General features: G+C 48.9%; 2 protein-coding genes across 7 annotated transcripts in view; one reads left to right on the top strand and one right to left on the bottom strand.

The window, feature by feature from the left end:
- Positions 1 to 14,224, top strand: part of FAM53B (family with sequence similarity 53 member B) — a 44,954-nt gene extending 30,730 nt beyond the window's left edge. For all 5 annotated transcript variants that reach the window (XM_088169429.1, XM_088169427.1, XM_014879610.2 and 2 more), the window contains one exon: positions 10,436 to 14,224. In XM_088169429.1, the coding sequence (XP_088025555.1) occupies positions 10,436 to 10,756 (321 nt within the window). In that variant the 3' untranslated portion in view covers positions 10,757 to 14,224. The remainder of the gene's footprint in view (positions 1 to 10,435) is intronic.
- A 2,257-nt stretch (positions 14,225 to 16,481) lies between these two features.
- The window catches only part of LHPP (phospholysine phosphohistidine inorganic pyrophosphate phosphatase), a 72,259-nt gene continuing 62,702 nt past the window's right edge, over positions 16,482 to 26,038 (bottom strand). For both annotated transcript variants that reach the window (XM_014879611.2, XM_088169431.1), the window contains one exon: positions 16,482 to 17,219. In XM_014879611.2, coding sequence (XP_014735097.1) covers positions 17,123 to 17,219 — 97 coding nt within the window. In that variant the 3' untranslated portion in view covers positions 16,482 to 17,122. The remainder of the gene's footprint in view (positions 17,220 to 26,038) is intronic.

The raw sequence follows: 26,038 nt of genomic DNA, 5'->3' as shown, positions 1-26,038 counted from the left end.
TGCCTCTTTGCCTTCAAACTGGGGGGAGGTCTCAGTCAGGTGAGTGAGTGACTACAAGGTGTCATTTAATTATCCCGAGCCTGGAGGCAAGTGAGGTGGGAAGAAGCTGGTTTCTATTCTTCACCCCAGTCAAGGAGAGTTTGGGTACCTGGCCTGGCATCTCCAACCTCCTTAACATGAGGACGTGAACCATCCTCTCATTTCACTGTAGAGTTTGGGCTTGCTTTCCAGCCCCAGCTTTTATTCCTTCTTTCCACACAAAGCACAAGCCCAAGGAGGACATATCCCACCTCCATGATGCCAGCAGTTGTTCTGAGAGAGTATTAATGAATCTCCTTCCCAGGCACAGTGCTCTTGGCCTCACAGCCTCAGGGACTGTGTCTGTACTGGCAGGACACGATCAGAAATGGTTGGGATCAGATTTTTCCATTATTTGGGAGCTGGTTTTTCTTTTTCTCATGTGGGAGATGAGAAATGTTGCAAAGCCACAGGAGGTGGCTTAGACCCCTGGAGTTCTCCCAGGTGGGCTGATTTTGTCAGGAATGAGTGGTTTCACCCTTTGCAAGTCACTCAGAGAAACATCTGGGTGAATTGGGTGAGAAGATGGATTTTCTAAAATAAAATCACACTCTGCCAGGGATGCTGCATGGTGGAGAGATACCCGCTGGTTTTCCTCCCCCATGGTGTAATGGATTCTTCTCCAGAGGAGCTTGACATGTCCCACCTCCACATCTGCTGCTTTCTGACATCCTGGTGTGAACATTTCCTGGGATCTGGGGTGTTGTGTGCCAGAATGTCTCGTGGCAGCACAAACATTGGGTTTGGTGGCTTGGCTGAGTCACTGACGGGAAGCCAAGCCATGGGCCAGCCCTGCTGGTGGTGTGTGCAGCTTGCCTTCCTTCACACAGGCTCTGGGCAGCTGCAGGGGACACATGACACGTCCCTCACACCAGTGACTGCCACCCTCAGTGGGAATTTGCAGTAATCCCCAGCTGTGGCCACACAAGCCCTCGCTATCTCTTCCCCATTCTGCTTCCTGCCGTCTAAAATTTTGATGTGGTGGTCACGGAGAGATTTCAGTTTGTGTTAGGACAGTTCCAAACACAGCTATCCTTTATACAGATGTGTTTTTTAAAGGGATAATTTTAATATATATAAGAATATATGTAAGTGTTTAAGGCCAGGTTAGATACGGCTTGGAGCAGCCTGGTCTAATGGAAAGTGTTCTTGCCCAAGTCAGAGGTTGGAATGTAATGGACTTCCAACTCAAACCTGTTTTTCTGATTTTTAATGCATATATGTATTTGTTCAACCCAGCCATGTTCCCTGCAGCATAAACCCCAAACAGGAGTAGCCCTGGCTGGAAATGGAGGGTGGTGCTGTAAAGTCTGAAAATACAACTTTCCATGAAAAGAAAGGCACAAATATCTCAGTGGCATGTAAGGCGTTGCAGTGCTGACAGGAATTGTCAGATGTGAGGAGGTACTGGATCCTCCCAGTTGTAGGATCTGTGTATTGGTAGCAAATCAAGGCTTGGAGATGGCTCTTGCACCCCATTTCTGATGGCTCCTCAAGATTTTAGTCCCTCTGTGAGCTTTCAGAGAAGTTGCAGTTTGAAGAGCTACCTCTCTCCTAACAAATACTGTATTCCTGGTCTTTTCCTCCTGAGTTTTCTCTAATATCCATTTAATTTTCTACAAAGGTTGTACCCATGGACACTGAGGATTCCCAGGTAGCTGTCAAAGTATTTCTCTTCTGTGAAGCTCTGTATTATGTAATGTCTTTCGGTATATGAGACAGAGAGGTAGCTACTCTAGAATAAACAAAACAATTAAAATACAATATTCCCCTGCATCTCCATGGCTTATGGAGAGCATCCCACAGTTATGAGTTCATAAACAGCTTCTTCCCTGTGAGGGATGAGAGGGTGTTGGCAGCAGTGAGCACCAGCTGAGGAGGTGGTGAGGGTGCAGCCCTGGGTGTGCCTGGTGAGGGTGAGTTATAGAGAGGACTTTGTGCCTGTTGTGGGGAGGGTCTGGGCACAAGGGGACCATTGACGTTGTTCCCTGGCTGCCTGGACAGACAGAGCCTTTCACAGGGTGACTTCACTGCCCTGCAAGGAGCATGTGCCTTCAGAGGATGGAGTCATCTGCACCAGGAATCACAGGAGCCTCCCCCAGAAATGAGCATATGTGGTTCTTGTGCTTTTCAGGGTTAAAATCAGCTCCAGCCTGGGCTGGAGATCCAGAGGGTCTCCAGACACAGTGCAGTGTGCAATGCTCATGATGGTTGGGAGCATGGCTGGCCCCTCTGCCTTGTTTTCTCTTCCTTAGGAATACTGGCAGTTTCCATGAGGATCCATGCACAAATGAGTTTGTACACTCCCAGAGCTGAAGTAAGCAGTGCACCAGTTTGAAATGTTTCAGGCTGGTCTTGGCACTGAGTGGGAAGAAGTTTCAAACTGCAGGGTGGGAGAAGGGACCTCTCCTCTCTGAGCACCTAAGTCTTTCCTTGAGATTAAAAATCTCTGATTTTCACGTCAGATGATTTTCTGTTTAAATTTTGGCACCTTTCAGGCTTGCTGGAGAGGGCAGGAGAGGTGGCAGTGATCTTGGTTGGCGTCAGCACCCACTCGAGCCGGTGACAAATATTTCCAAATGTAGCGATAGGCAAAAAACTGGAGGTTTTAAATTCCATACGTATCCCAGGAAATAGTTTGCTATTGATGTAACTTCTGAGAGAGACTCCAGCTTCCAAGCCCCAGTGTTTTTTAAATAAACAGGAATGAGAGTCTGCAAAGGTCAGGTTGTGGCTTGGTGGGAAAAAGCCTTTGGTTGAGAATCAAAAGAAACTGGCTGGTTTGAAGGTGGGAGGGACACCTTCCACCAGCCCAGGTTGCTCCAAGTCCCATCCAACCTGGCCTTGGACACTGCCAGGGGCAGCCACAGCTGCTCTGGGCACCCTGTGCCAGGGCCTCCCCACCCTCCCAGGGATCAATTTCTTCCCAAAATCCCATCTAACCCTGCCCTATGGGAGTATGAAGGCATTCCCCCTTATCCTGTCACTCCCTTGTCTAAATTCCCTCTCCAGCTCTGGTGCAGCACCTTCAGGCACAGGAAAGGGCTTTAAGGTCTCTCCCATTTCCATCCAATTCCATCTCCTGCTCCTGGCTGTATCTCCTGTCTTGCCTCCATCCTGCATCCCCTGCTCCCAGCTCCATCCCACCACCAGGCCCAGGGATGCAGGGTTGAGTGTTGCACCCGTTGTTCACACTCACATGGGAGGACAGGGCTGGGAACACAAACAAAGCTTGGCAGTGTCTGTCCCAAGCATGGACAAAATCCAATTGTATCCCGAGGATGCACATCTGATTCACCACGTGCTGATTAACCCTCCTGTCCCCAGGCTTGTATGCTGTGTGACTCCAAAAAACAGCTTTGAGAAAGCACAGAGATTCACACTGGAAGGAGCTGGCATGCTCAAAAGTGGCATTTTGGCTCAAAAATGCCAAAAGGGATTTTTCATGATGGTTTACAAAAAAACCCCCAGCACTCTAGGAGCTACTGGGTTAGATAGGAGCTACTGGGAGTTGGTTGGAACCACTTGCCTTGTAGAAATCTCACAAAGCATTTCAGGAAGGCAAAGCATCTCAGTAAATGGTGCTAAGTAAGTAAGTAAGTAAGTAAATAAATAAATAAATAAATAAATGTGCTTCATGTAAATGGTGCTAAATAAATAAATAAATAAATGAATAAAGAAATGCCCTTCATTTTTCCTTTCCAGAGAAAGATGCTCAGGGTTAGCCTGAGGTCGAGGCTGTGACAGAAAAGTGAGATGTATTTCAAGTCTGCATTGGATTTGCAGGAGGTCATGGTAGGTGGGGACAGTGGGTGCAGGTGCCACACACTGTGGATTTTTGGTCATCCACAATGAGATTTTATCCCTTTACTTGCTGGTATTCTCTTTTCAGTGCTGCTGAAGCAGTGACATGAAGTTTGGTTTTAATCTTTATAAGGTCTTGCCTCATCATTTAGGCCTTGAAGTGAGAACCACAGTGGCATAACAGAAAAGTTACTTCTGTGCTGGAAATTATGGAGTATGAAATGGAATAGGGCTGAGAAAAAAGAGTAATTCCATGTTAGTGATGTTTCATCCTGATTTGGGACAAGTCTAATCGTTGAGTTTCCCCAAAGATGAGCCACTCCAAATCCTGGAGTTTTGGCAGCTCTGGGGACGAGTCAGGTTCACCCTTTTCCACTGAAATCTATGGCATTACAAAACCATCACTGGAGAACTGCCACTGTCCCCACTGAGCACTGGCAGTGCTGAGTGTTGGCATGAGGGGCTGCAGAGCTCCAGGGATCTGCATCCCAAGAGGATGCACAGGAGAAGGCAGAGGTGAAAGGCTGGGAAGGGCAACCTGTAAATAAATAAATACACAGTGATCACTAATGACCTGTCTGAGCAAATGGATTTTTCCAGCTCATAGCAAAGGGTTCGGTGTCTGTTAGGGAAAATATTTGTTCTTGGCAGGAAATAAGGGTTTCCTCCAATTATTATTATGAATAGGAATGGGTTGGGAGGCTGTGCTGGGACTGAGTCCCCACGTGTGGGATGCTGTGCTTGGCTGGGACAGTGGAGCCCCAGAGTGGTGTTCACTGCTCTCTGATCCCCTGCATTGCTGTGCCTGCTGTATTTCTCCATGATTTCTGGGATTCACCTCTCCAGCATCTCCCTGGGGCTCTGTAGCACCACAGGAATTCCCACTGGTGGGTGATACAACAGCTTTTTCTTTTGCACTTAATGGAATCTTCCTGAACATCCTCACTGGCACTGAAGCAGCTACATACTCCAAGGACAAGAGCAGAACTGTGAGTAAACCCAAATTGTCTCCACAGGCTCCAAAGGCAGCATCAGTACTAATGACTTAGAGCCTCCTTCTTGCTTTTTTTGGTTTGGTTTGTTTAATACTGTGGTGTGAAGTGACTTGGGAAGATAATAGATATTTCTGAGCCTGCTCGTGAAAGCTGGTTTTCACATCAAACAGAATAAAAGCAAAATTATCTGCTAAAGCTTTGAGTGCACCAAATAAGCACTGGTGCCTGTTGCAAAATGAGGATTGGGGCTGAGTAAAGGTTGTTCTTTAGTGAGTGAGAAGGGGAAAGCTGGGAAGGCAGACCCTGAAAACCAGGGCAGGAATGTGGTACCCACCAGGAGCAGGGCAGGGAGCCATCCCCTGTTCTGAGATGCTGCTGCAGGCACGTTCTGTAGCACCTTGGCCTGGTGGAGCCTGTGGGGCTGCCTGTGAGCTACTCAATGCCTCCATAGATAAAATTTTTAAAGAAAATAGAGTAGCAGATGAGTTTGAGCTCCCTGACACGGCAACACTGCATCTAACCCAGCTCTGCTCTGCACCAGGCACACGGGCTCCTTTTGCTTTTCACACCCCCATCACTGCCTCCTGTGTTTTCCTTCCTCAGGTATTCCAGCACTTCTTTCCCAACACTTCATCACTCAAAGGCTCCTTCTGTGAGAGGACAGGCTCGGTGCAAGCCCCCTGACCTTCCCCCAGAGGCAGTGTTGATACTGGAAGCCACGTGGGGCAGTGGTCACCAGTGCTCCTTGGGGCAAGCTGGCTGTGTCTGCCTCTTTTTGGGGAGGCCAAACTGCAGCAAGGGAGGTGCTGGTGAGACTGGGGTATTGGCATGTGTTTGTGCCAGTGCTGCAGCCTGGACCTGCTGGCAAAGCTGCTGAGATGCTCCTTTGTTACAAAGAGGAGAATTGGTTCTTGGAGCCTCAGGATTAAGCCAGGCTTGCTGCAGCTTCCTCCCCGTGTCCCTTCCATTTCCACTCACCAGGACACCAGCCTGGGGATGGAGCTGGAGAAGATTGTGGGTGCCTTAAAGGCAGTGCAGAGCTTTGAACCCGAGTGATGTGTGTGTGTGTGTGTGCATGGCCCAAATCACAGCAGCTGCCATAATGAAGTCCTGCAGAGCTTAAAAACCAAATCGAGTCCAGTCTCATTTTCCAGTCTCAAGCACCTCTCCCTCCTCCTCAGCAGCACGGATGAGCTCTTTCCCTGGCACAAATGCCAGGCAGGATTTACCGCGATGCGAACAACCAAAGCATTTGTATGTAACGATATAAAGATAACAACTCAGCTGAAGGTGTTTTACAGGAGATGTTTGCCTCGGAGAGTGATTTAAACCTGAGCCAGGAGGAGAATCCCCCAGTGGAGGTGACTTTGCTGGCTCGGGAGGGCTGGCAGAGGCTCATCATTCCCACATGGAGCTCGCTGCCCGCTTCCCCCTTCCCTTCTGGCACCGGGTTATTTTCATCTTTCTGAAGCAACTGTGGCCCAGTGTGCTAACAGGAGGTGATGACAGCTTGGGAGGTAGGGCCCGTGCTGCTGACAGCTTGTAGCGTTACACCTTTCCCGGGAAAATTGCGGCAATCACCTGGCACGGTGGATAAAATAAAAAAATGTGTTTGAGCAAAAGCCGTGATCACCGCAGGGACCACAGCCCTGATAATATTTGTTCTGGTAGAGCCTCCGTGTTTGCAGGGATGTGTTTTGGGGAAGAGCTCACAGCTGGGTGTTCTACATGGGAAGAGTCAGATGGAGGGATGGTGCTCAGGGATTTCTCCAGCTTGCTGTCGGGGCCCTGCAGCCTCTGATGGGAACACGTGCCTAAGGGGAGGGAAAACCTGAGGAAAACGATGGATGTGAGGGGTGAGACGGTTCCTGCAGCCTTCTCTGACTGTAGCCTTGCTCCCTGCACAGTGTGGAGCATCATGAAGCCCTGTGGGAAAGAGATCTTGATCACCAGCAGGCAAGAAGGGCTTTGTTCTGGAGCAACCCTGCAGCTTATTCCAAGTGACCGAGAATTTCTTATTTATGTATTTTTAGATGATTTTTCAAGTACTTCCATTAGTAACACCTCGTTTTCTCTCAGAGGGCTTTCCCTATGTTCTGGATTAAGGCAGCTTTGGGAAGATTTGGGAGAAGAAAAACCAGCAGCTCAAATAGTCAAAAATGGGTCCTTGTGGTCAGTAATGTAAGGGTGGTTTGTGTGTAAGGTGCATTACAGGTGCTTGCTGGGTGAAGTCAGGATGGCCAGAAACATCTCCCAAAAGCCATCTGTGTTGGATTCCCACAGTTTCCCTGAGACCAACAGGATTTGAGGTGCCTGATACCTCTTTTTGTCTGGCACTGGAGGCCAAGGTTGTGGAGAGGCTCAGAGTGGCCCAGGGCTGCCTGGCTATGGGGAACAAACGCTGCATTGTGCCACCAAACTTGCTCTTTTCTGACATCAATAGAGGACCTGACTGCCTGGTTTTGCCAGCTCAGCACCTCAGCACGTGCTAAATTCACCCAGTAAATTAAAAAATGAGCAAAGAGCTCTGGAAGGGCTGCAGACAAACATTACATTGATGGTGGTGGCTGATCCACCGCTGCTCCACAGCCCATGGAATGCTGGCTTGGTGATCACTGAGGGGACCCTCCTGACCCCAGCCCCTGCCAAGGCGAGCTGTGGGATTTTGTGGCAGCCAGTGCCTATGAAAATTTGCTTTCTGAGCTGTCAAACCTGCCTCAGAGGGAGCATCCCTGCCCAGCACCCTCTGCACGTGGCCTTCCTCCACCAGCAGCTGCCACAGCACTGGCAGCACCATGACCATCAGGAGGGGTTTTCCATCCTCTTGCATTCCTTGGAATGGCTCAAGGGTTGCAGCGTGTGTGGATTTGAACAGGGAAAATGAACCTGTTGGCTTGGTTGTCTTGCCAAAGTCCCATAAAATGCAGAATTTCCCTGAAGGTCAAGTAACTTCATGGCTGTTCCCTGAGACACGTCCAAACTTGGAAATGTTTTTCTTTTGGATGGGAAGAATGTGCTGTGGACCTCTTGAGTTGCTCTCCAGTCTGCATCCTCCTTCATTCACCACCACAGGAATCACTCATCTCCTCTGAAGCACTGGAGAGCATCTCCCATCCTCTCAGGATGCTCTGTCTCACCTGCAACAGCCCAGCATGTCCACACCTGGGTACCAAACCCTGGGGAAGTGCCAGATCCAGGAGAGGAGCTCAATTAAGGAGAAAAGTTAACATTCCCAAAAGTGCCAGCGTTTTGTTTGTAGAAGGGATTTGCACTTCTGAGAGGACTGTTGACTTTCAGGAGACCTAGGCTTTTCAAGTCCCTAAATCACTGTTGGAAATATGCTTGCAAATTTTGTGAAGTGCTTAGAAAATATTTCTACTATGTCCTCGGGCCTTCTCCAGTGGTAATTATGAGTTGTCCATTAACCACAGTTTGCAGCTCTCTGCCTGAAGCTGTTGCATGCTCAGCACCCAGAAGACAGAGGCATGGCTAGGATTAAAAGAAATATGACCAGAATGACGTGAGGACTGGTTGCAGTTGCATAATTAGAGAACAAATGCCCTTTTTTTCACACCGGCTTGGGGCTTGTGGGTTTTTGAAGGTTTCAGAAACTGAAGGCCATGTGAAATATAGCTTCCCCCAGCTTGGGCTGTGGCCAGCTCCTCCTGGGGCAGCAGGAACTTCTCTGTTTAGATAGAGCAGCCTCTGCAATGACATTTTTTATCGTGTGCATGGGGTAGTGCAGCACCCAAAGCTTCTGAGCAATGGTCCATGGGTTCAGCTCAGCTCAAGGCCCTTTGATTTGTTAAGAACTGACTGGGGTGCGATGCAGAGCCCTGCATCTCCCTTAGGGGCTGTGTAAATGGGTGATCTTCCTTCATTTACAGCCTGGGGTAACTTATTTTGGTGAAATTGCTCCCAGCTTACCTGGATTTGAATGAAAAAACCCTCAAGCAAATGTGCCTCATTCCCTGGGAATGCCAGTGGGGATGTTTTGGAGCAAGGTTGTGTCTCAGGCTGTGTGTTTGGTCCTGAATTGGGCCAGCCAGAGCAGCTAGAGCAGCAGGCCCTGTCACTCTGTGTCACCAATGCTCTTTTGGGTACTCAAGTTCTCCTGGCTCCCTTAGCTGCTCCTGGTGCTCCAGACCCTTCCCTGGCTCCATTCCTTTCTCTGGACACTATCCAGCCCCTCTTTCTTGTCATGAGGGACCCAAAACTGACCAATAACAGGTGAACACCAACAGCTAGTGAGGGGCTGCCTTCCTGCCAGGTATTTATTGCATTTCCATTCAGTTCAGAAGTGAACACACCATCACACTCTGGCTTGATGAGAGGCTCCACAAGCTGCTGAGATCCTCCTCAGTCTCCTCCTGCTCAGATCACACACTCTGCCACTGGGATCGCCTCGTTATTTCCATTGGCACTCAGTAATCAGGGTTTGGGTTGCTCTTTTAAAAACCAACCCGGGCTAAAGGCATTCCCTGGCAGGTGAACACACTCATGACCAGACTGCATCCCTGGGAGGTTCTGCGTGCTCTGCTCCAGAGGGTTTGGAATGCCTGCATGCTCCTTGTCGTTCTCAGAGTTTGAAACTGTTTAGAAGACGTGACAGTACATAAACTAAACCCAAGTTTCTGGCCAAGGTAACCAGGCATGGAGACTCTAGGAGCAGATAACTGTGCTCGCCTGCTCTTTAGTGAGGGGAGCAGCCATGAGCCATCACAGAGGAGGGTTTAGCAGGACAAAAGCTCCAGCTGCTTAAAGAAGGGGCTGTAGTTTCTCTTGGCTGATAAAGGGAGTTGTTGGAAACGTTCCTTCATTTCTGGTGAGCTCCATTCTGCCTTACATATGGAACAGGGCAATGCATGGGGTGGAGATGGTGATGGGACAGATCCAGAGCAGGCTGGGAGTGGCTTTGATGCCATTGCCTTTTGCAGGGGCAAGGTGATGCCTTAAGTTTTAAGTTTTTCTGTGCTGCTTGGGTGTGCTTTTCTGTTGTGCTTGGGTGGTGAAGACAAAACGGTTCTATTCCAGCTGGGGACTCAAGGACAATTTCTTCAAACTTCAGGCCCTAAGCATAAACAACATGAAAAGAGGAGGGTGGGCAAGCAGGCAAGCAAGGAGGATAAAACTTCATGGTTTGAGGCTATTAATTGGACAGTTGACTCCTGCATGCAAATGGACTAAAACCTATAAAAATGTGAGATCTAGTGACCAAGCCATCTTTTGTTTCCATCTTGGAGCCATCCAGACACTGTGGCACTGGCACTGACAGGGTGTGGCCTTTGAAGGCCTCTCAATAAATATCCATTTTATTCCCCTTAACTCTGTGTAGCCTCTGTTCCAGCTCCTCTAGGCATCAGGAGGCCATGGATGGGGAGGTGAGGGATTGCAGCATCTCTCCAACTCCTGAGGATCTGCTGAGTGTTCCTGTTGGGCTGAGGGAGCTCGGATTTGGGGTCAAGAAGACTCCTAGCTGATCTGCTGCCACTTCCATCCCATCTTCAGTATTCTCCCCAGCCTCTGTTTCAGCTGCCTCTCTCCCCTTGTCCCTGCAGAACCGCCAGACTTTCAACAGCCTCAGCTGCCTTAGCACCACGGCCGAGGACGGCTCGCAGCGGCTGGCGGGCCCCCAGCCATGGACCACGGCCCCGGAGGTGATGCCGGGCAGGACCCCCGCCTGCACCCCCGTCCCAGAGCCACCACGGGCCAGGCCCGATGGCCACCGGGCCAGCAGGGATGACCTGTCCTGCGAGGAGGAGGAGGAGAGCGCCGCGAAGGAGGAGGACAGGGCGGCCTGGAGGAGCGGGGGGACGGGCACTGAGAGCCTCTTCCAGCTGGATGGTGAGATAGACATCGAGCAGATCGAAAACAACTGAGCAGGGAGCAGCTCTTCTCGCCCTGGGGTCTGCGGGCTGCCAGCAGAGCCACCGAGGGCTCCTCGTTGCCAGCGAAGTTTGTGGGGTCCTGTCACTGCTCCCCTCCTGCCTGCTGGAGGGGACGAAGCAGCTTTGCCAAAATTTCATCAGGTATTTAGAGGAATTTGTGTGCATGCGTGTGTAAATCTTGAAATTCTTTGTAACTACTGTAGCCAGAGATCAGCCAGTCAAAGGAAAGTGCCTGTCCCACAGGGAAACCGGGCACGGGGATCGCCAAAAACTCAAGAGTCCACGAGTAAATGGCTTTTCCAGGATAGGGAGCTGATGGAGCTGGCCGTGTTCCCACAGGTCCCACCTGTGCTAGTTCAGAAAGGGGTGCACAAGGAGAAACCACCACCCCTGGGACTGGAGAAAGGGAGGGAAAAGCAGAATATTGGGATTTGCAAACCGAGCACTGGCTGGTGGCTGCCGGGGTGGCCGCAGTTCCTTTTCTCCCAGCACTCCCCTCCCTCCCTGGCAGTGCCATGAGAAGGAAATCACAAGTGAAGTGTTTTGCTTCAATTTAATAATGGCGAGAGCTGGATTTTTACTCCTTTATTTCTAGTTTTCCTTTTCCTGATGAGGAATTAGACAGATCCCAGGCCCACGTGGGGCAGCATCCACAGTAGTCCTTGCTGGGCGCTGGACAGGGATGCTCAAATGCCTTCCTTCCCTATTTTTTTTCTTTCCATCCCCCTCTCTCACCTCTTTTGGGAAAAAAAAACATACTCAGGCTCGGTGCCACCCTCCTTTGGGTTCCCAACACCCTGTTTTGAGCAGGGCTGGGCTGTTTACCCATTTACCAGCAGCTGTGGCCACTTTGCTACCCGGGGCACGGCTGCCACCCTTTTTTTTGGCTTTACTGTGAAGGGCTGCCTGCCCAAGGCACATTGTGGAGAGGTTACTTGACAAAGTCAGCTGGCAAGAGGCTGAAAATCCAGGTAGCAGCACTGAAAGCTTTTCCTCTTCCTGTGCCTTTTTAAAGCACAGATAAAGTGGTGACCATTATGTTTGTACGATATGAATTCTCTTTGCTAAAAATAAGCTGTCCACTTGCTAACAGGTTTAGAAGGACACATGTTTTTTTTTTCTCCCTCTGGGTTTTTTTTTTTGTTTTATTTTTTTATTATTTGTTTGTTTGTTTAAAGCTGTAGGAAAGCTGTACAAATGGCTTCCAGCATCTTCTGGATTCCTTCTGCTGGTTCCTTCAAGCTCAGGGGTCACTTCCTGAGTTTTGCAAACGCGAGAAAGGAAAAAAAACCTTTGATATCAAGAGCAGTTGAAGATAGGACAATTTTAATGGGGTTCAGCACCCCTGCTGGCAATGCCTTGAGGGTCCACAACTCAGAAAGACTGAGAGCTGCTGGTATAGATTTCATTCATCATTTCTGGTTATGTTAGTGCACTTTTTTCCACAGTGGTTTGGGATGTGTGTGGCATCTCCCACCACAGTGGAACCCATTGTTTGTTACCCCTGTCCTGGCACTGCAGAGGTTTTGCTGGTGGCTGTGGCCATGTCCACTCCCTCCAGGCAAGCAGGACGAGCCCCAGGTATTTGGGGAGGGGATGACAGGGATGCCTTTTAATTTTGGGGAAACCTCCAGCTCTTTTAAAGTGTCGCTTGTTGCATCACTTAGAAGAAAATATATCCTGGGTTAATTTTTTATCCCTCCTGTTGTGGAGGGTCCAGCCATGCCAGTGTTTTCCCAGGCTGCTGCCCCTCTGTCCGTGCCCCTGCAGTGGCACCCTCACAGCACAGTTCTTGGCTTTGAGTCTTCCTGATGCTCCATCCATCCCTCCCCACCACTGACACATCCTGATCTCGGGGTGCACAGCTCCTGCTGGCCACGGGCACCTCCTCAGCTGAGCAAAAAAAAGGGCAAATGCACCCAAATCCAAATGGCTCTCTGCCACCACAGAGCTCCGGGTGGGCTCTGGCGTGGGCATCCCCAGGGCTGGAATTCCTAAGGGCTTCTGTTTTCTTTCCAAGGGCTGCTCCTGGTGCCATGCTAACCCCCCAGAGTGGGAAGGTGGCCAATGGGCCACGGCCCAGCTGTCCTGGACCTGGTGGCCATTGGGCCACAGCCCAGCTGTCCTGGACGTAGCCGTAGCATTCAGTTTACATTCAGCACAACCCGTTTGCCTTACTAAAAATGCTTCTCCAATGAGTCATGGCCTTATACTGGGCACGTTGGCGTAGGCACAGACTACAGTTAGCGACAGTTTTGAGGCCACAGTGGTGTTCTGTTGGGTATTTCTTGTTGGGTTTGTATGATTTCATGTACTTATTCTCAGTTTAAGAAAGCCTTACTTTTAATTTTTTTTTTCTCTCTCTCTCTCTCTCTGTAGAGGTAAGACATTTGTGGATTTATATATATATAAATATATATATAAATAAAGTAATTAAAAATATTAAATATAATATAGTATGTGCCTCAGATTCAGGGGACATCCTGTTGATTGTAAAGTCAGAAGTGGCAGAAGATCTCCCCTGGTGTCAGGAGATCCGTCCCCTACGCAGTGGGAGAGCAGGGCATCCCCTGGGGGTCTTGTTCTTGGTTTGTAAAGAACTTCACCTGTTACACAGATGCTTTGGGAGCCCCCCAAACCCCCTGGCAAACCCCTGCCGCCTGCCAGAATGTGATACTAAAGTAATATGCAGACAAGGGATGTTATTCCTTGCTAGGTAGCTAAAATAGGCTCATTATTGTGAAGGGACTCAGTGGATTGTCCAAGGTGTGACCCAGTCTGGGCAGCAGCCGTTTTGGGATGACACCAGAGCTGTGGCAGCAGCAATAAAGGTTCTTCATCCTGAAAAAAAATAGGATTTTAACACAGAAAGTCTTAGCAGGCACACAAGAGTTTGCTGTGTGTTTTGCAGATGTAGCTCTTTGAGCCTGTCCTATGAAAGAGTATAATAAAAAAAAAAAAAAAAAAAGAAACCGAGGAAAAGAAGCATTTGTAAAATAGATTGTAATTTTTCCACGTGCTAGCATAGCCTGTTTGGCCAATAAAGTTGTGTTTCAAGTGCATTGTTTAAAGCTCCTGGCTGCCCAGGCGAACAGACTGATGTAGGATGTTCTAGGATTGTAGCAGTGCTTTGCAGCGTGTGTGGGTTCGGTGTTCAAGAAAGAAAAAGAAGAGGATGGCCAAATCAAAAACAAAACAAAACAAAACAAAATATTAATGGGAAGAAGAATAAAAACAAAGCCTTCTGAAGCTATGACCTGTAGTAGCCAAGTCTCGCTGGCAGTTGCACAAGCGCCGCGGGCCGTGCGTGTCCCGGGAGGGGCTGCCCGAGGTGTCCCCTCCACAGTGGGCAAGGAGGCTGCTCCTGCCCCCTCCATGACTTGATTGCACTAGAGCAGCTCAATCTCAGGAAATTGCTTGTTACTTTTACTGTGTAAATAAAGCTTCCTGGTTCAATAAGCCCCGGCCTGTGTCTCGCCTCTCTGTGTTGTCCCTGTGGCTGGGCGCGTCTGTGGGGTCCAAGGGTTTGGGGACATTGCTGATCCTTGGGGTGGTGGCACTGGTTGGAGTTTGATGGGGTTGGAGTTTGATGGAGCACCCTCTTCTCCTCTCCTGGTTGGATCTCCTTGACATCTCTACAGGTGCTGAGATGTCCCAAAAAATGGGTGGGAGGTCAGGAAAGCCCTCAACCAGGACCCTCCCTTGGGGTGTCTGTGTAGGAAGGGTGTCCCAGCCATGGGTTGCACAAGAAAATGGACATTTTGTGATATTCACATGCAGACAGACACACTGCACCCTCCCCATTGTGGGGGGACATTTCCCATGCCTCCCCCCCCAGCCTGTCATTTAGCTGTAACACAGCCGAAGATAAAAACAACAAAATGCCAATTGAAGTGCCAAGTAGCACCTCCTTCTTTGTGTTTAAGGACAAACATAATATCTGCCTCTTAAAATAAAATCGAAACTCAAATCTTAACTCAGAGCCCACAGCAACCCAAGGGCACATGGGGGTGTTAAATAAGTTCTTGGGGAAACAGGGCAGGGTCTCCCTGCAGCCTTTGTAACCCAAAAAGGAAAAGGGCTGCGCTTCCTCCAGCAAGCAAACAGTGTAAAAAGTTTCATGACAGATGGCAGGATGTTTATCTCCCTAAACTTAATCAGATTGAAGTGATAGGCTTAGTATAATAGAACACAAAAGGAAGAATTAGGGGATAAAAAAGAAATTCTCAGTGATCCATCACAGCCTGAACGTTTGACCAGGGTTTACAGCATCCTTCCATGTGTGTGGATGCTGACAGCACCATACACTTTGGCTGAACCACTATCCAGAGGAGAAAAGATGCAAAAACAGACCAAAAAAAACTGCACGAAGGTCATTTTCCCAGATGTAGCTTATTTTATTAGAACTTAATTCCCAGCCCCCTTTCCCCTGCTGTCCCCAAGGGATGCTATGCAGCTCCAGGGCCAGCTGGTTGCTCTGAAAAACAAGTGTTCCAACACTCCAGAAACAGGGAGCATCATTTTGGTGTCCTTCAGTGAGAGGGGTCATCTTCAGCTGTTGGGACTGCTGGAAACAGAGCTGGAATTATCCTTTACCTCCTGCTGGATGTAGACAGTGGCCAGCACATTCTGCCTGAGAGTATGGATATATATTAAATATAGGTAACACAAACATAATTACATGATTTCCATGGTTCCTTGGAGACCTGAAGCAGGTTAAAGCCCAAACAGTCTTGCTCAAAGCCCAAGAGGGTACAGAGCTGCTGGTTTGTTGATTAAAAGGAGACTTTTGCCTCTAAAAGGTGACCCTTGCAAACACTACCATGTGTCAGTGAGGGTGGGCAGAGGACTTGATGGAACAACCCCTAATCTTTTAATTTTTTGACCTTCCATGCTCTTGCCAGGTGCAGAGTGGCCAGGTGTTACCACACACACTGCAACAGCTGCACTGCAAAACTGACAGAGAGAAACCAAAATCCCAGGGGAAGGGCTGCAATGCCTGGAGGCAGGGAGCAGGTCCTTTTGAAAATCCTTATTCTGATTAGGAAAAAAATGCAAATCTCATGCCTGTCCTGGCCCTGGATGTGCTGAGCACTCCTAGCAGCAGGAGGAGGCTGAGCTGGAGCTGAGCTGGTGCAGCAAATTCTCAGCAGGCACGTGGGGCAGGATCAGTCCCAGGCGATGTTCAGTGAATCCTAGAATCCCAGAATGGTTTGGGCTGGAAGGGACCTTAAAGCTCATCCTATTCCATCCCTGCCATGGGCAGGAACACCTTCCACTGTCCCAGGCTGCTCCCAGAGCTGTCCAACCTGGCCTTGGACACTGCCAGGAATGAAGCAGCCACAGCTTCTCTGGTCAACCTGTGCCGGGGTGAGTATTCCCACCCTCACAGGGAGAATTTCTTCCCAATATCCGATGTAAATCTACCCTTTTGAAGCTATTCCCCTCTGATCTATCACTACATGCCCTTGTGGAAAGTCCATTTTCAGCTGGAGCTGTGTCTGACTCAGCCCCACAGCTCCCTGGCACAGGGACTGCACATCCAGGATTTTAATGGGGAGAGGTAGGGAACCCACACCCCCTCCCACCCCTGCAGAAGGAAGGCAAAGACCTTCAGCCCCATGGCCTTTTCCAGCTTTTCTAGGTAGGGAAAAGCATTTCAGGTCCTGTAAACATCCCTGCCAGTGCTGATCCAACTGAACACAATGACAAAGAGCCAGATCCAAAGGACAGGGTTTATTCCTGACAGGACGGTGCAGTTATTCCCTAAAGTGTTACTGGATTCCTGTGCCCTCACCTGGGGCTGCTCCAGAGGGGCTGATCCTGGCAGCACCACAATTCCTGCCTTGCCAAGGCACGTGGGGCTGTCCCCCTCCCCAGGGCTTCTGTGCCACCCGAGGCACACACAGGACCCCAGAGCTTGGTGGCCTCCATCAGCCCCCAAGGACATCCCCCAGCCCATCTCAGGCACCCCAAAAGACACAGGACACGGGGTTAAACAGGTAAATCCACTCATGAGGGGGTGCCTGGGTTCCCCGTTTCCCACCTCCAGGCTGGGTCCCCAGTGTGAGCAAAGACAAAAAGAGGGAGCAGCCCCCCAGCATCACCCAGAGGAGGCTGAGGCCCCTCACAGGCACCAAGGGCAGGACATTCAGGACCTGCCAGAGGACAGCAGGTTTGCTGTTCCCTTGGATAAGAGGTCAGGAGATCATTTCAGTACCACGATGTGAAGTATTTTGGAAGGTGGGTGCCCACCACCCTGGGCTGGGTTTGTTAAGGTGAGATGGAGGTGGGAGAGGATGAAGTGGTTCCATGGAGGGGCTGCACGTGAGGGCTCATCCCTGCTCCTGCTGGGATTTACAGCTGCTGCTGCTGGAGGATGATGTCCACAGCCTCAGCCAGGTTGTTCACGTAGGCATCAGGCTTCACCAAGGGGTGATTTTCGTCAGAGGGCCTGCAAGGAGACACAGGGGCACAGCTGAGCAAGGGCAGCATCCCAAACAGGCCCCATGTCCCTGATCATCCTGCTGCCCACAGAGCCCAGGCAGTGCCAATGGAGCACCCCTGAGGTTCACATTCCTCCCTCTTGTGTTTATTTTACCCCTTTCTCTCTCCCACACCCAGGTCTTTCCCACATGCCCAGGTGGATCCTACAGCCTGTGTGCAAAATTTTACAAAGCCTCAACTGGAAGAAAATTTCCAATCAGTTAATTAACTAATCCAAGTCAATACACTGCATTTTACATGGCACTTCTTCATCCAGGCAATAGCAGAACCACACTGTAAGGATACCTCACTGCAAGGCTGGGACTCTACAAAATTACAAATAAAAATTCTCCCACAATTTTTATCTATAAATAGGTAGAGGAAAGAACAATTCCCTTTCAATCTAGAGACACAGAAAGTCTTCACATCACTTCAGTGAAAAGGAAAGTTCTGCCAGGGTTTTATTTCGCAGGACCACCATCTCTTGCAAACCCAGCAGTGGTGGTTTGAAACATCACCAGAAGAAGGTTCAGTCTCACCCTCCACCAAGTCACCACCCCAAAGCATATGAAGATTGATTCATCAGATGAAGATGAAGATTATTGACTTGAAGCCATTTTTTGCCAATATTTAATTAGCAGCACTGGCCTAACGAGGCACAGCTGCACGATCCCATTTTGCTGATTCAGCAGCCCTGCTGGTGGGGAGGGGGGCAGATGTGGGAGGCAGAAATTTTCCAAAGCTCATGGTCCTGTTACAGCTCTTGGGCTGAGAAACCCAACAGCTGCTGAAGGGAAAACATATGTATTCTGTATGCTTAATGACCTTCCTTTGGGAAAGAGATGGGAGCCCAAATGTCCACCTCCCACCTCTGCTGCTCCCTGGGAAGGACAAACCTTATTTAGCACAGCCTCTCCGTGGGGAAGATGCATTTCCCACCGGATGCAGGGGAGGGCAGAGAGATGATTATTATTATTATTAATGATGTGCAGGATTTGGTGAGCACTTGTCTGTACAAGCACCAAATCATTTCTTCTGTCCCAGCACTGAAGCTCCCCAGGGCTGTTTCCTTCCTGCTCTTTTTCTCAGCCTCTTGTCCAAGCCCATGAGCTCCTCACAAAGGCATGGCCTCTTTTGGAAGCCCACACTGTGTGCTTGAGGCTTTACTTGCTGCAAAGTTTTCCTATGAACTAGAAAAAATAAAATATTTTTATGTTTCCAGCTGGTATTCACCTTCCCTTGTGTCACCTGCAAAGCCATGCTCAGCACTAAACTCCATCAAACAGACTCTGCATCTTATTTAAAGGGTGGATGGGTTTTTAAATATCCAAATTCTATCTTGTTACAGGGCTAGGGGAGCAATGAGAATAATAATTATGACGCTTTTTAGGTTTTTCTCAACTGAAAAAGAGTTTGCTGATGGAGAAAAATCTTCCCACATAAAGCCAGTAAAAATCCAGTGTGTATCCAACCCTTCAGTGGTTAATTATTGCTCACTCCTAATTTAACCAAGTGGCTTTGATGAACACAAAAATAACTTTGGGCATACAGTAAAATATCAATTTCTTGTCACTAATCCTTAATTTGAGTGGAGAACTAAATAAAGCAAAGAACAGAACTTCTCTTTGCATTTTACATCCTGAAAAATGTTCCTTTCCTAGATTACACATTAGGAGAAAATTTTAAGGACTGCTTGAAACGAACGCTTCTACAAGAAATTTTCAATTACACAGCACTCTTTGATCTATTAAAAGGATTTTGTGATTAATATCTGTGCTGACTACACAGAAATCCATCTGTAACTCAGCTGCTAAATGCCAGTCATCAAGGAAAAGTCCTGTATACACTTAATGTGTCCTGTGAAAAGGGGGTGTGCATGTATATCTATATATATATGAAATAAGGTATTTTTACCCATTTGCCCAAATACCATGGGATCACAACACACTGCTGGCTCCACTGAAGTTAATATTAAAACACAATAAGGAAAGCAGAGAGCTGGAATAAACACACTTCCCTGCTCTCTTGCCTTTTCCTAGAGCTGTGTGTGGAGCTTTTGTCCCTGTCAGTGCCACCACAATTGCTGTTTCATGTGGCCCCTTCCTTTGTCTCACAGGCATTTTGTGGCTCACAAAAGCAGCCAAGGGATGGGTTTGTTCCCCCCTCTGGCTCAGAGCTGCTCTTGAAGCATCCAACGAAAGGGAACTGTGAGCAACAATCCCCAAACCCCAATGCCAAGAAACAAAGCTCCAAATGCAGAAAAACAACTCAGGAGCCCAAGTCTGGGTGCCAGAAGAAAAGAGAGAGCTGTGCCATAAAACCTCTGGGCAAATCCAAGATGCTGGAGGACGAGCCCTTATTCTGTTGTCCAGAGGGAGCACCATGGCTCTACACCAGCCTCTTCTCTGGGCAATTTGGGATTTTTCCTAAGAGAAGCACCAGGCACTGGTGGTTTGAAGATGCCCCGAGGTGAAGCAGCGCTCTGGGGCTTAGCCCTGATGTCCTGGGCATTGCTTTGACGTGTCAGAGCCTCCCTGGACAAGGTCATTGGGTGCAGGTGGAGGCTTGAGCCAAGAGCAGATCTTGGGTCTCACGGGCCCAGCTCAGCTTCTCTCTCAGTGACAACAACCCCACGGCAACTGCAGCTCACAGAACTGACAGTCAAGCTTACTTTTTAATACTTTCTTCTTTCATATTCCAGAAATAAATAAATAAATAAAGCCCATCTAAAAATACCTTTAATTTGCTAGGTCAGTTGAAGAAGTTAGCATTGAGCTAACTTTAGGACAGACTCCTTCCGATTTTTTTTTTTTTTCACATGGGACTCTGGTTGCAGAGAAGAGCATAAATCAAAATGACAGAAAATTATACACTGCAGCTGAGCATTGAGCTGTCAGCACTCCTGGCCAGTGCACAAACTTGCTTGTGAAAAATCAGCTACAGCCTTGGGAAACACTCTCTTCTGTAAAGCAGGAACTCCTTGGAGGGGCTGAGCACCACGGCCTGGAAGTGCACACAATTTTCCAGCTCAAATTGGCCATGGCACTGTGAAACGTGACACTCCTGCACTGCCTTGGTGGCCACCTTGCTGGCATTACAAAGGGGTCAGGGCTTAGCACAGGATCCCTCTAAAATCCAGGGTGGTCCCTCCTGTTCCTTATGGGGACACAGGGTGATGTTAGGAGAATGTGTTCCTCAAGAGAAAAGCCACCCAAAAGGACAGCACAGCACATGAACAATATGAACTCATTCTAACACGATGCAGCTCAGACAGTCTTGAGGCTCCAGTTACTCGTGTCCCTCGAGGAGATGAGTGAACATCCTCCTCTCCCAGGGGCCATTATCACTGTCAGGGCTGCAGCAGCTCTGTGGCCCCTTGTGCTCTGAGCCAGACCCTCAGCCCATGCTGAACTGCTTAGTTCAGATCAGTGCTGCACTTGGAGACATCAGGAAGCAGCAGGGTACTGCAGGAAACTGCTCTGCAATTTTAACTCTTCACTTGGGAAGAGAAACTCCAGTCTCAGAACTCAGAACTACTGCCTTCCTCCTGGTGAATTGTAAGGGGCTGATTTAAAAAATCAGCTTCTGCAAGAATAAGAAGGTTCACTTCCTGTGTGGGTGAGATTTCCACTTGGATAAGTCTGTTCTGACAGGCTGGACTCCCTGCCTAGACTCAGCTATCAGGAATGGTCTTGTTCCAGCTTCTGTGCAATTTTCTGGGATGGTTCACCCAGATGCAGCTGAACATCCCTGAGGGATGCAGGGATCTATGCTGGCTTGCCTGGTCCTTTCAGGCCCTACTTGGAGTCTTTGAAGCAAATAGAGAGGAAAGATGACCCCAAACCCACAGACTTTTAGTTAATTCTTTTGTTTCCCACAGCAGTTGGGATTCCAGGTGTGGTCTGTGTGCTGAAGAGAGGACTGGATGATGCTGTCAGCCAGTTCCAATGGCACTGTCACAGGGAATCACTGCTGGAAAGGGAATTAGACCTGCAGAACGTGGAATGTGACTGAGTCTGTACGAGCTGAGAGCAAACCACCCCAGCAGGAGCTCAGAGGGGATGTCTGAGCTCCAGGGCCTCCTCTCATGCTGTCCTAGGAAACTTCACACACCAGCTGGAACGGCCTCAGCATCTCACTTGTGCTCTTCTCCAGCAAAACACGTGGGCAACAAAAAGGAAACAGCTGGGTTACTGCATGGGCAAAATATTTAACAGAGAAAAGCCCAGGTGGAGTATCTGACATTGGATAGTCATGGTCACAGGGATGGAAAGAGTGTCAGGATCCAGCTCAGTCTGAGACCTGCTGGAACATGACTTGGGAGAGTGAGAGCAGATGGGGTTTGATCGACACCTGATGGGTATCACAGTTAAAATTAGCTCTTACACAGCCCTTCAGAAATCGGGCTGGGTAGGAAAAACACTGAGCGGGGCAAAGGCAAAGCACCAAAGTGAATTTGAAAAAGACAAATGATCCCACATTGCAGTGCCACACAGCTGCAGTCATTTGGCAAACCTGATGCCAGCTCTGCTGTCCCACTGAGCTCCCCAGCAGCACCACTCTTGTCACACAGCAAACCCCCTCCCACAGCTCACCCTGTCTGACCAAGGCATCTCTGTGCCACCATTCACACTTCCCACCAACTCCTGCTCCATAAAATGAGATAAAAAGCCTGAGACTATTTCTCCTGACAGTTCTTCAGGGGCTCTTACCAGGCCTGTAAAATATGCAAGACTGGGTTTAACAAGGTTTTCTTTATGAGGAATGCAAACAGACACTGTAACCTTTGCTGGTTGCTTTGGAAAGATGCAATAATTAGACTTGGTGCCATGAGTAAAACTCTGCTTTTTTTTTTTTTCTTTTGTGAAACATGCAATTTAATCAGTTTGGCACTGAAAACACAGATAAATCACAGTGACTGACAGGTCCCTGATGGACAGCTGAGGGATGGTTGTAAAGCACATTTCCTGATCATACGATTAGAGAAAAACCTGCACCAAAGTCTGTAACAGCACCCAGGGCTGGAGCAGCTCCCAGAACTCCAGGAAACCCCATACCTGGACCCTCTCCTGGCATGGACAGATCCCTGGGATAGGAAGAGATGCTTTTGTGGTTAAAAAACTGAATTTTGGAGAGCTCCAAGCAAAGCAAACCTGTGCCCGAGCAAACTAGCATCCTCCACTGCTCTCCTCTTGCCTCCCAGAACTTCACACGCCACTAATTGTGTTTAATTGTGACTCATTTAAATTCAAGCATCCACAAACGGGTAGAAATTACAGCCAAATTGTTTGCTAACACCTGAAGGAAGTCTGTGGGCCTGCGACTTAATTGTTCCCATTTATGTTAAACTGCTGCAGTTTTAACTGAGCAGCATAAAGCAGCTTAAATCCAACACTTCTCCAGGTAATGTATCTCAACACGTGGACAATACTAAGATTGAGGGCACAGGGAGTTGCCCTTCTGCATAGTTCACCTAAAAATAAAAATAAATGAAATTGCCATATGCTAGAAATCACAGAATCATGGATGGTTTGTACTAGAAAGGACCTTAAAGATCATCTCATTCCATGGGCAGGGACACCTTCCACCTCCCCAGGCTGCTCCAAGCCCTGTCCAGCCTGGCCTTGGGAACTGCCAGGGATCCAGGGGCAGCCACAGCTGCTCTGGGCACCCTGTGCCAGCCCTGCTCACCCTGCCAGGGAACAATTCCCTCCCAAAATCCATCTAACCCTGCCCTCTGCATTCTCCCTTATCCTGTCACTCCATGCCCCAACCAAATTCCCTCTCCAAGTCTCCTGCAGCTCCTTTAGGCATTGGAAGGTTGTCATTCCCCAGCCCCTTGTTTTTCTGAATTTACTGGGGTGAACACTTGTACTTTTCAAGCATACATGTGCCGAAAATTTAATTGGAATTTGTTAGTTTCTAATCAGCTGGCTGCATGGAGATGCTCTAACCAAAGATCTCAGATACACAATTCCAGAAATAACTGCTTAGGAGAGGGTGCTGAGAGCACTGGTAGGGCCAAAAGAGGTGCATGAGGAGTGCCTGGTGTCCCTGCTGCACTCTGCTCCACCAGGTTTTCCACGAGGTCTTTTTAAACTGCCAAGATCTGGTGCAGGACATCACTTTGGGAAGCAAGGAATAGCTTGGAAATCGGGATTTTACCCACAGATATAAAGAGGCTCAAGGAGAGCAAGTGGGACTTGGCCAAAATAAAGAAGTTAAATGACCAGAGGTGAGACAACAGATCAGGAGCTGGAGACTGGCAGGAGCAAAATTCCATGGGTTTCACATAAAATCCTTGGGGGAGAGTCAGCACAAGCATTTCCCATACTCCTCTCCACAGGCATGACATTTACTGGTGGTGATTGCAAATTAACCCTTGAGCAATCCCAGCTCCTGGCATTTCTGCAGGCTGCAGTGCACCCTCCACTCTGAGCACACAGGGCTGAGGAAGCAGATGATGGCAGCTGCTTTCCTCCACCCATCCCTATTTATTTTCTGTCTCAGGAAACCCAGCACATGTGAACATGCCAGATTAGGAGCTCTGGAGATTAAAAGTCCTGAAATTCTGTGGAGAGGACATGCACACATCTATACAGTAAGAAACAGGCACGAAGGAAGGCGGGATGGGGATGGGACAGAGGCTACTCCTGGCTGAATGCTCCCATGTCAGGACACCAGAGCATGAGATTGTATCAGTACTGACTTCTTTCCCTTACCTCTAAAACCCCTCATGGAAAAATGCACTGGAAAGTCAAGCTGGTTTGAACAAATATTTAAACAAGCAGAGCACTGGTGTTCCGGCATCTGGGCAGCAATTTTCCTGTCAAAACTGCAGAGCTCTCTCATCTTGCACAGCCAGAGCAGTTCAGCAGGGGCCAGGCATTAAAAGTGTGCATACCAGCATTATGGTGGAGGAGAGGGAGCAGCACACATGCCTGATCTGCTTTTGGACTGGTTCCCAGCTTACTAATCCCAAAACAGCTGCACACATGTCCTGGGAACAGCTGGTAGGGCAGGGAGAGCTGGAGCCTGGTGGGCACAGGATGGGGGGACACCCCAACAGCCCCTTCTGCCTCAAGGGGCTCTGGTCCCTTCTTCTCTGCCCATAATCCAGGGATGCTGGGGGCTCTGAGCTGCTGGGGTCCCATCCAACCCCGAATGCAAAGGTGAAGCCATCGTGGCTCCATGCTGGGTGATGGATGCTGGATTTGACTCCTGAGAAGACACAGGTGGAAAAGGAGTTCCTGCAGCAGGGACTGCCATCCCCAGCCCCATGGAAACCACTCCAATCCATCCTACACAGTGATGGAGTGCATTGCAGTATTTGTTCAATGTACTCTGTTAGGCCAACCAGAACAGCCAGAGGAAACAGAAAAATATTTGAGAGCACAAAATGCTTCTGCTGCTGCAGAGGTGAACATTCACCCTCAGTCACCTGAGGTTTCCCCACACCCATTTCACCCACAGCTGTCTGTCCAAAAACAAGATGCTCTGCCCAGGCTGGTGACCTGAACCTCCTCAGGAGCCTCCTGCTCAGGACAGACAGGTCACTCCACAGGGAAAGCACACACAGAACCATGGAATCACTTAGGCTGGAAAGGCCTCTGAGATCCTGAGTCCAACCATTCCCCCAGCACTGCCAAGGCCACCACTGACCCATGTCCCCAAATAAATCCCTCCAGGATGGGGACTGCCCTGGGCAGCTCTTTTCATGAAGAAATTCCTCCTGGTGCCCATCCTGAGGTCGTTCCCTCTCCTCCTGTCCCTGTTCCCAGATCCCAAATCCCCCCGGCTGTCCCCTCCTGTCAGGGAGTTGTGCAGAGCCACAAGGGCCCCCCTGAGCCTCCTTTTCTCCAGGCTCAGCCCCTTCCCAGCTCCCTCAGCTGCTCCTCATGGGACTCGTGCTCCAGACTCTTCACCAGCTTTCTTCCCCCTTCTTATTCATCCCATGTTCATCCCAGTTTCTTAGATAACAAGTCTGGATAGGAAATAACCTTTGGAAGAGATGATTCTTTTCCCTACTGACTCTATTTAAACCAGATGACAAGCTCATACCCCAGAGCCAGTTCTTGGACAGCCAGAGTTAGGTGTAAAGAATCTAAATTTCATAAAGTTTAGATTAAGTTTAGCGAGATAAATCCAACCCCTCGTGCTCCTGCAGGCTGTGAGCACACAGTGGAGATGATCCATGAATGCCAGGCATGTTGGTGTCAGTGCAGTGACCCCCTGGCTGGGCTGGGGTGCCCTGGGGGACCAGAAGCTCTTGACTGCACATGTGGATGCACCAAGTGCTGCAGGGCAAGCACAGCACAGATGTTTCCAATAAAAGCAAAGCCTCCCTCTCCCCCCTCCAAAGTTAAACGCACATTTGCTTGTTTTCTGAGAAAATCTGAGAATTGCCCCTGCTCTGCCAAACCATCCAGCCTAACAGGGTGTTTGCAAGCACCCTGAGACTCAGCCCTGCCTGCTTGGATTAATTATTGATGACCTGCTCGGCTTTGCCAGATGACCTTACTCAATTCAGTAGAAAATAATTTTAAACGCCCCTGAGAAAGAATTTGGACATAAATATTTTCTTTGTGCATACACACAAACAGATGTGCATCTTAAATGGAGCTGATGCATTAGCTATTAATCAGATTTAATATTACACAGGAGTGAGAAAGATTAATTTCAAGAGTTGAATGTAAAGCTCAGTGGTGCTCAGACATCTTACTCTGTTAGATACTTTTAAAGACCTTAGCCTAAGAGAATATTTCATTGCTTTCCTTTAATACATCA

This window comes from Sturnus vulgaris, chromosome 8 (assembly GCF_052056855.1).
Source record: "Sturnus vulgaris isolate bStuVul1 chromosome 8, bStuVul1.hap1, whole genome shotgun sequence".
NCBI classification, from domain to species: domain Eukaryota; kingdom Metazoa; phylum Chordata; class Aves; order Passeriformes; family Sturnidae; genus Sturnus; species Sturnus vulgaris.
Note: the sequence above shows the minus strand (reverse complement) of the source record. Positions and strands in the feature narration are given on the sequence as shown.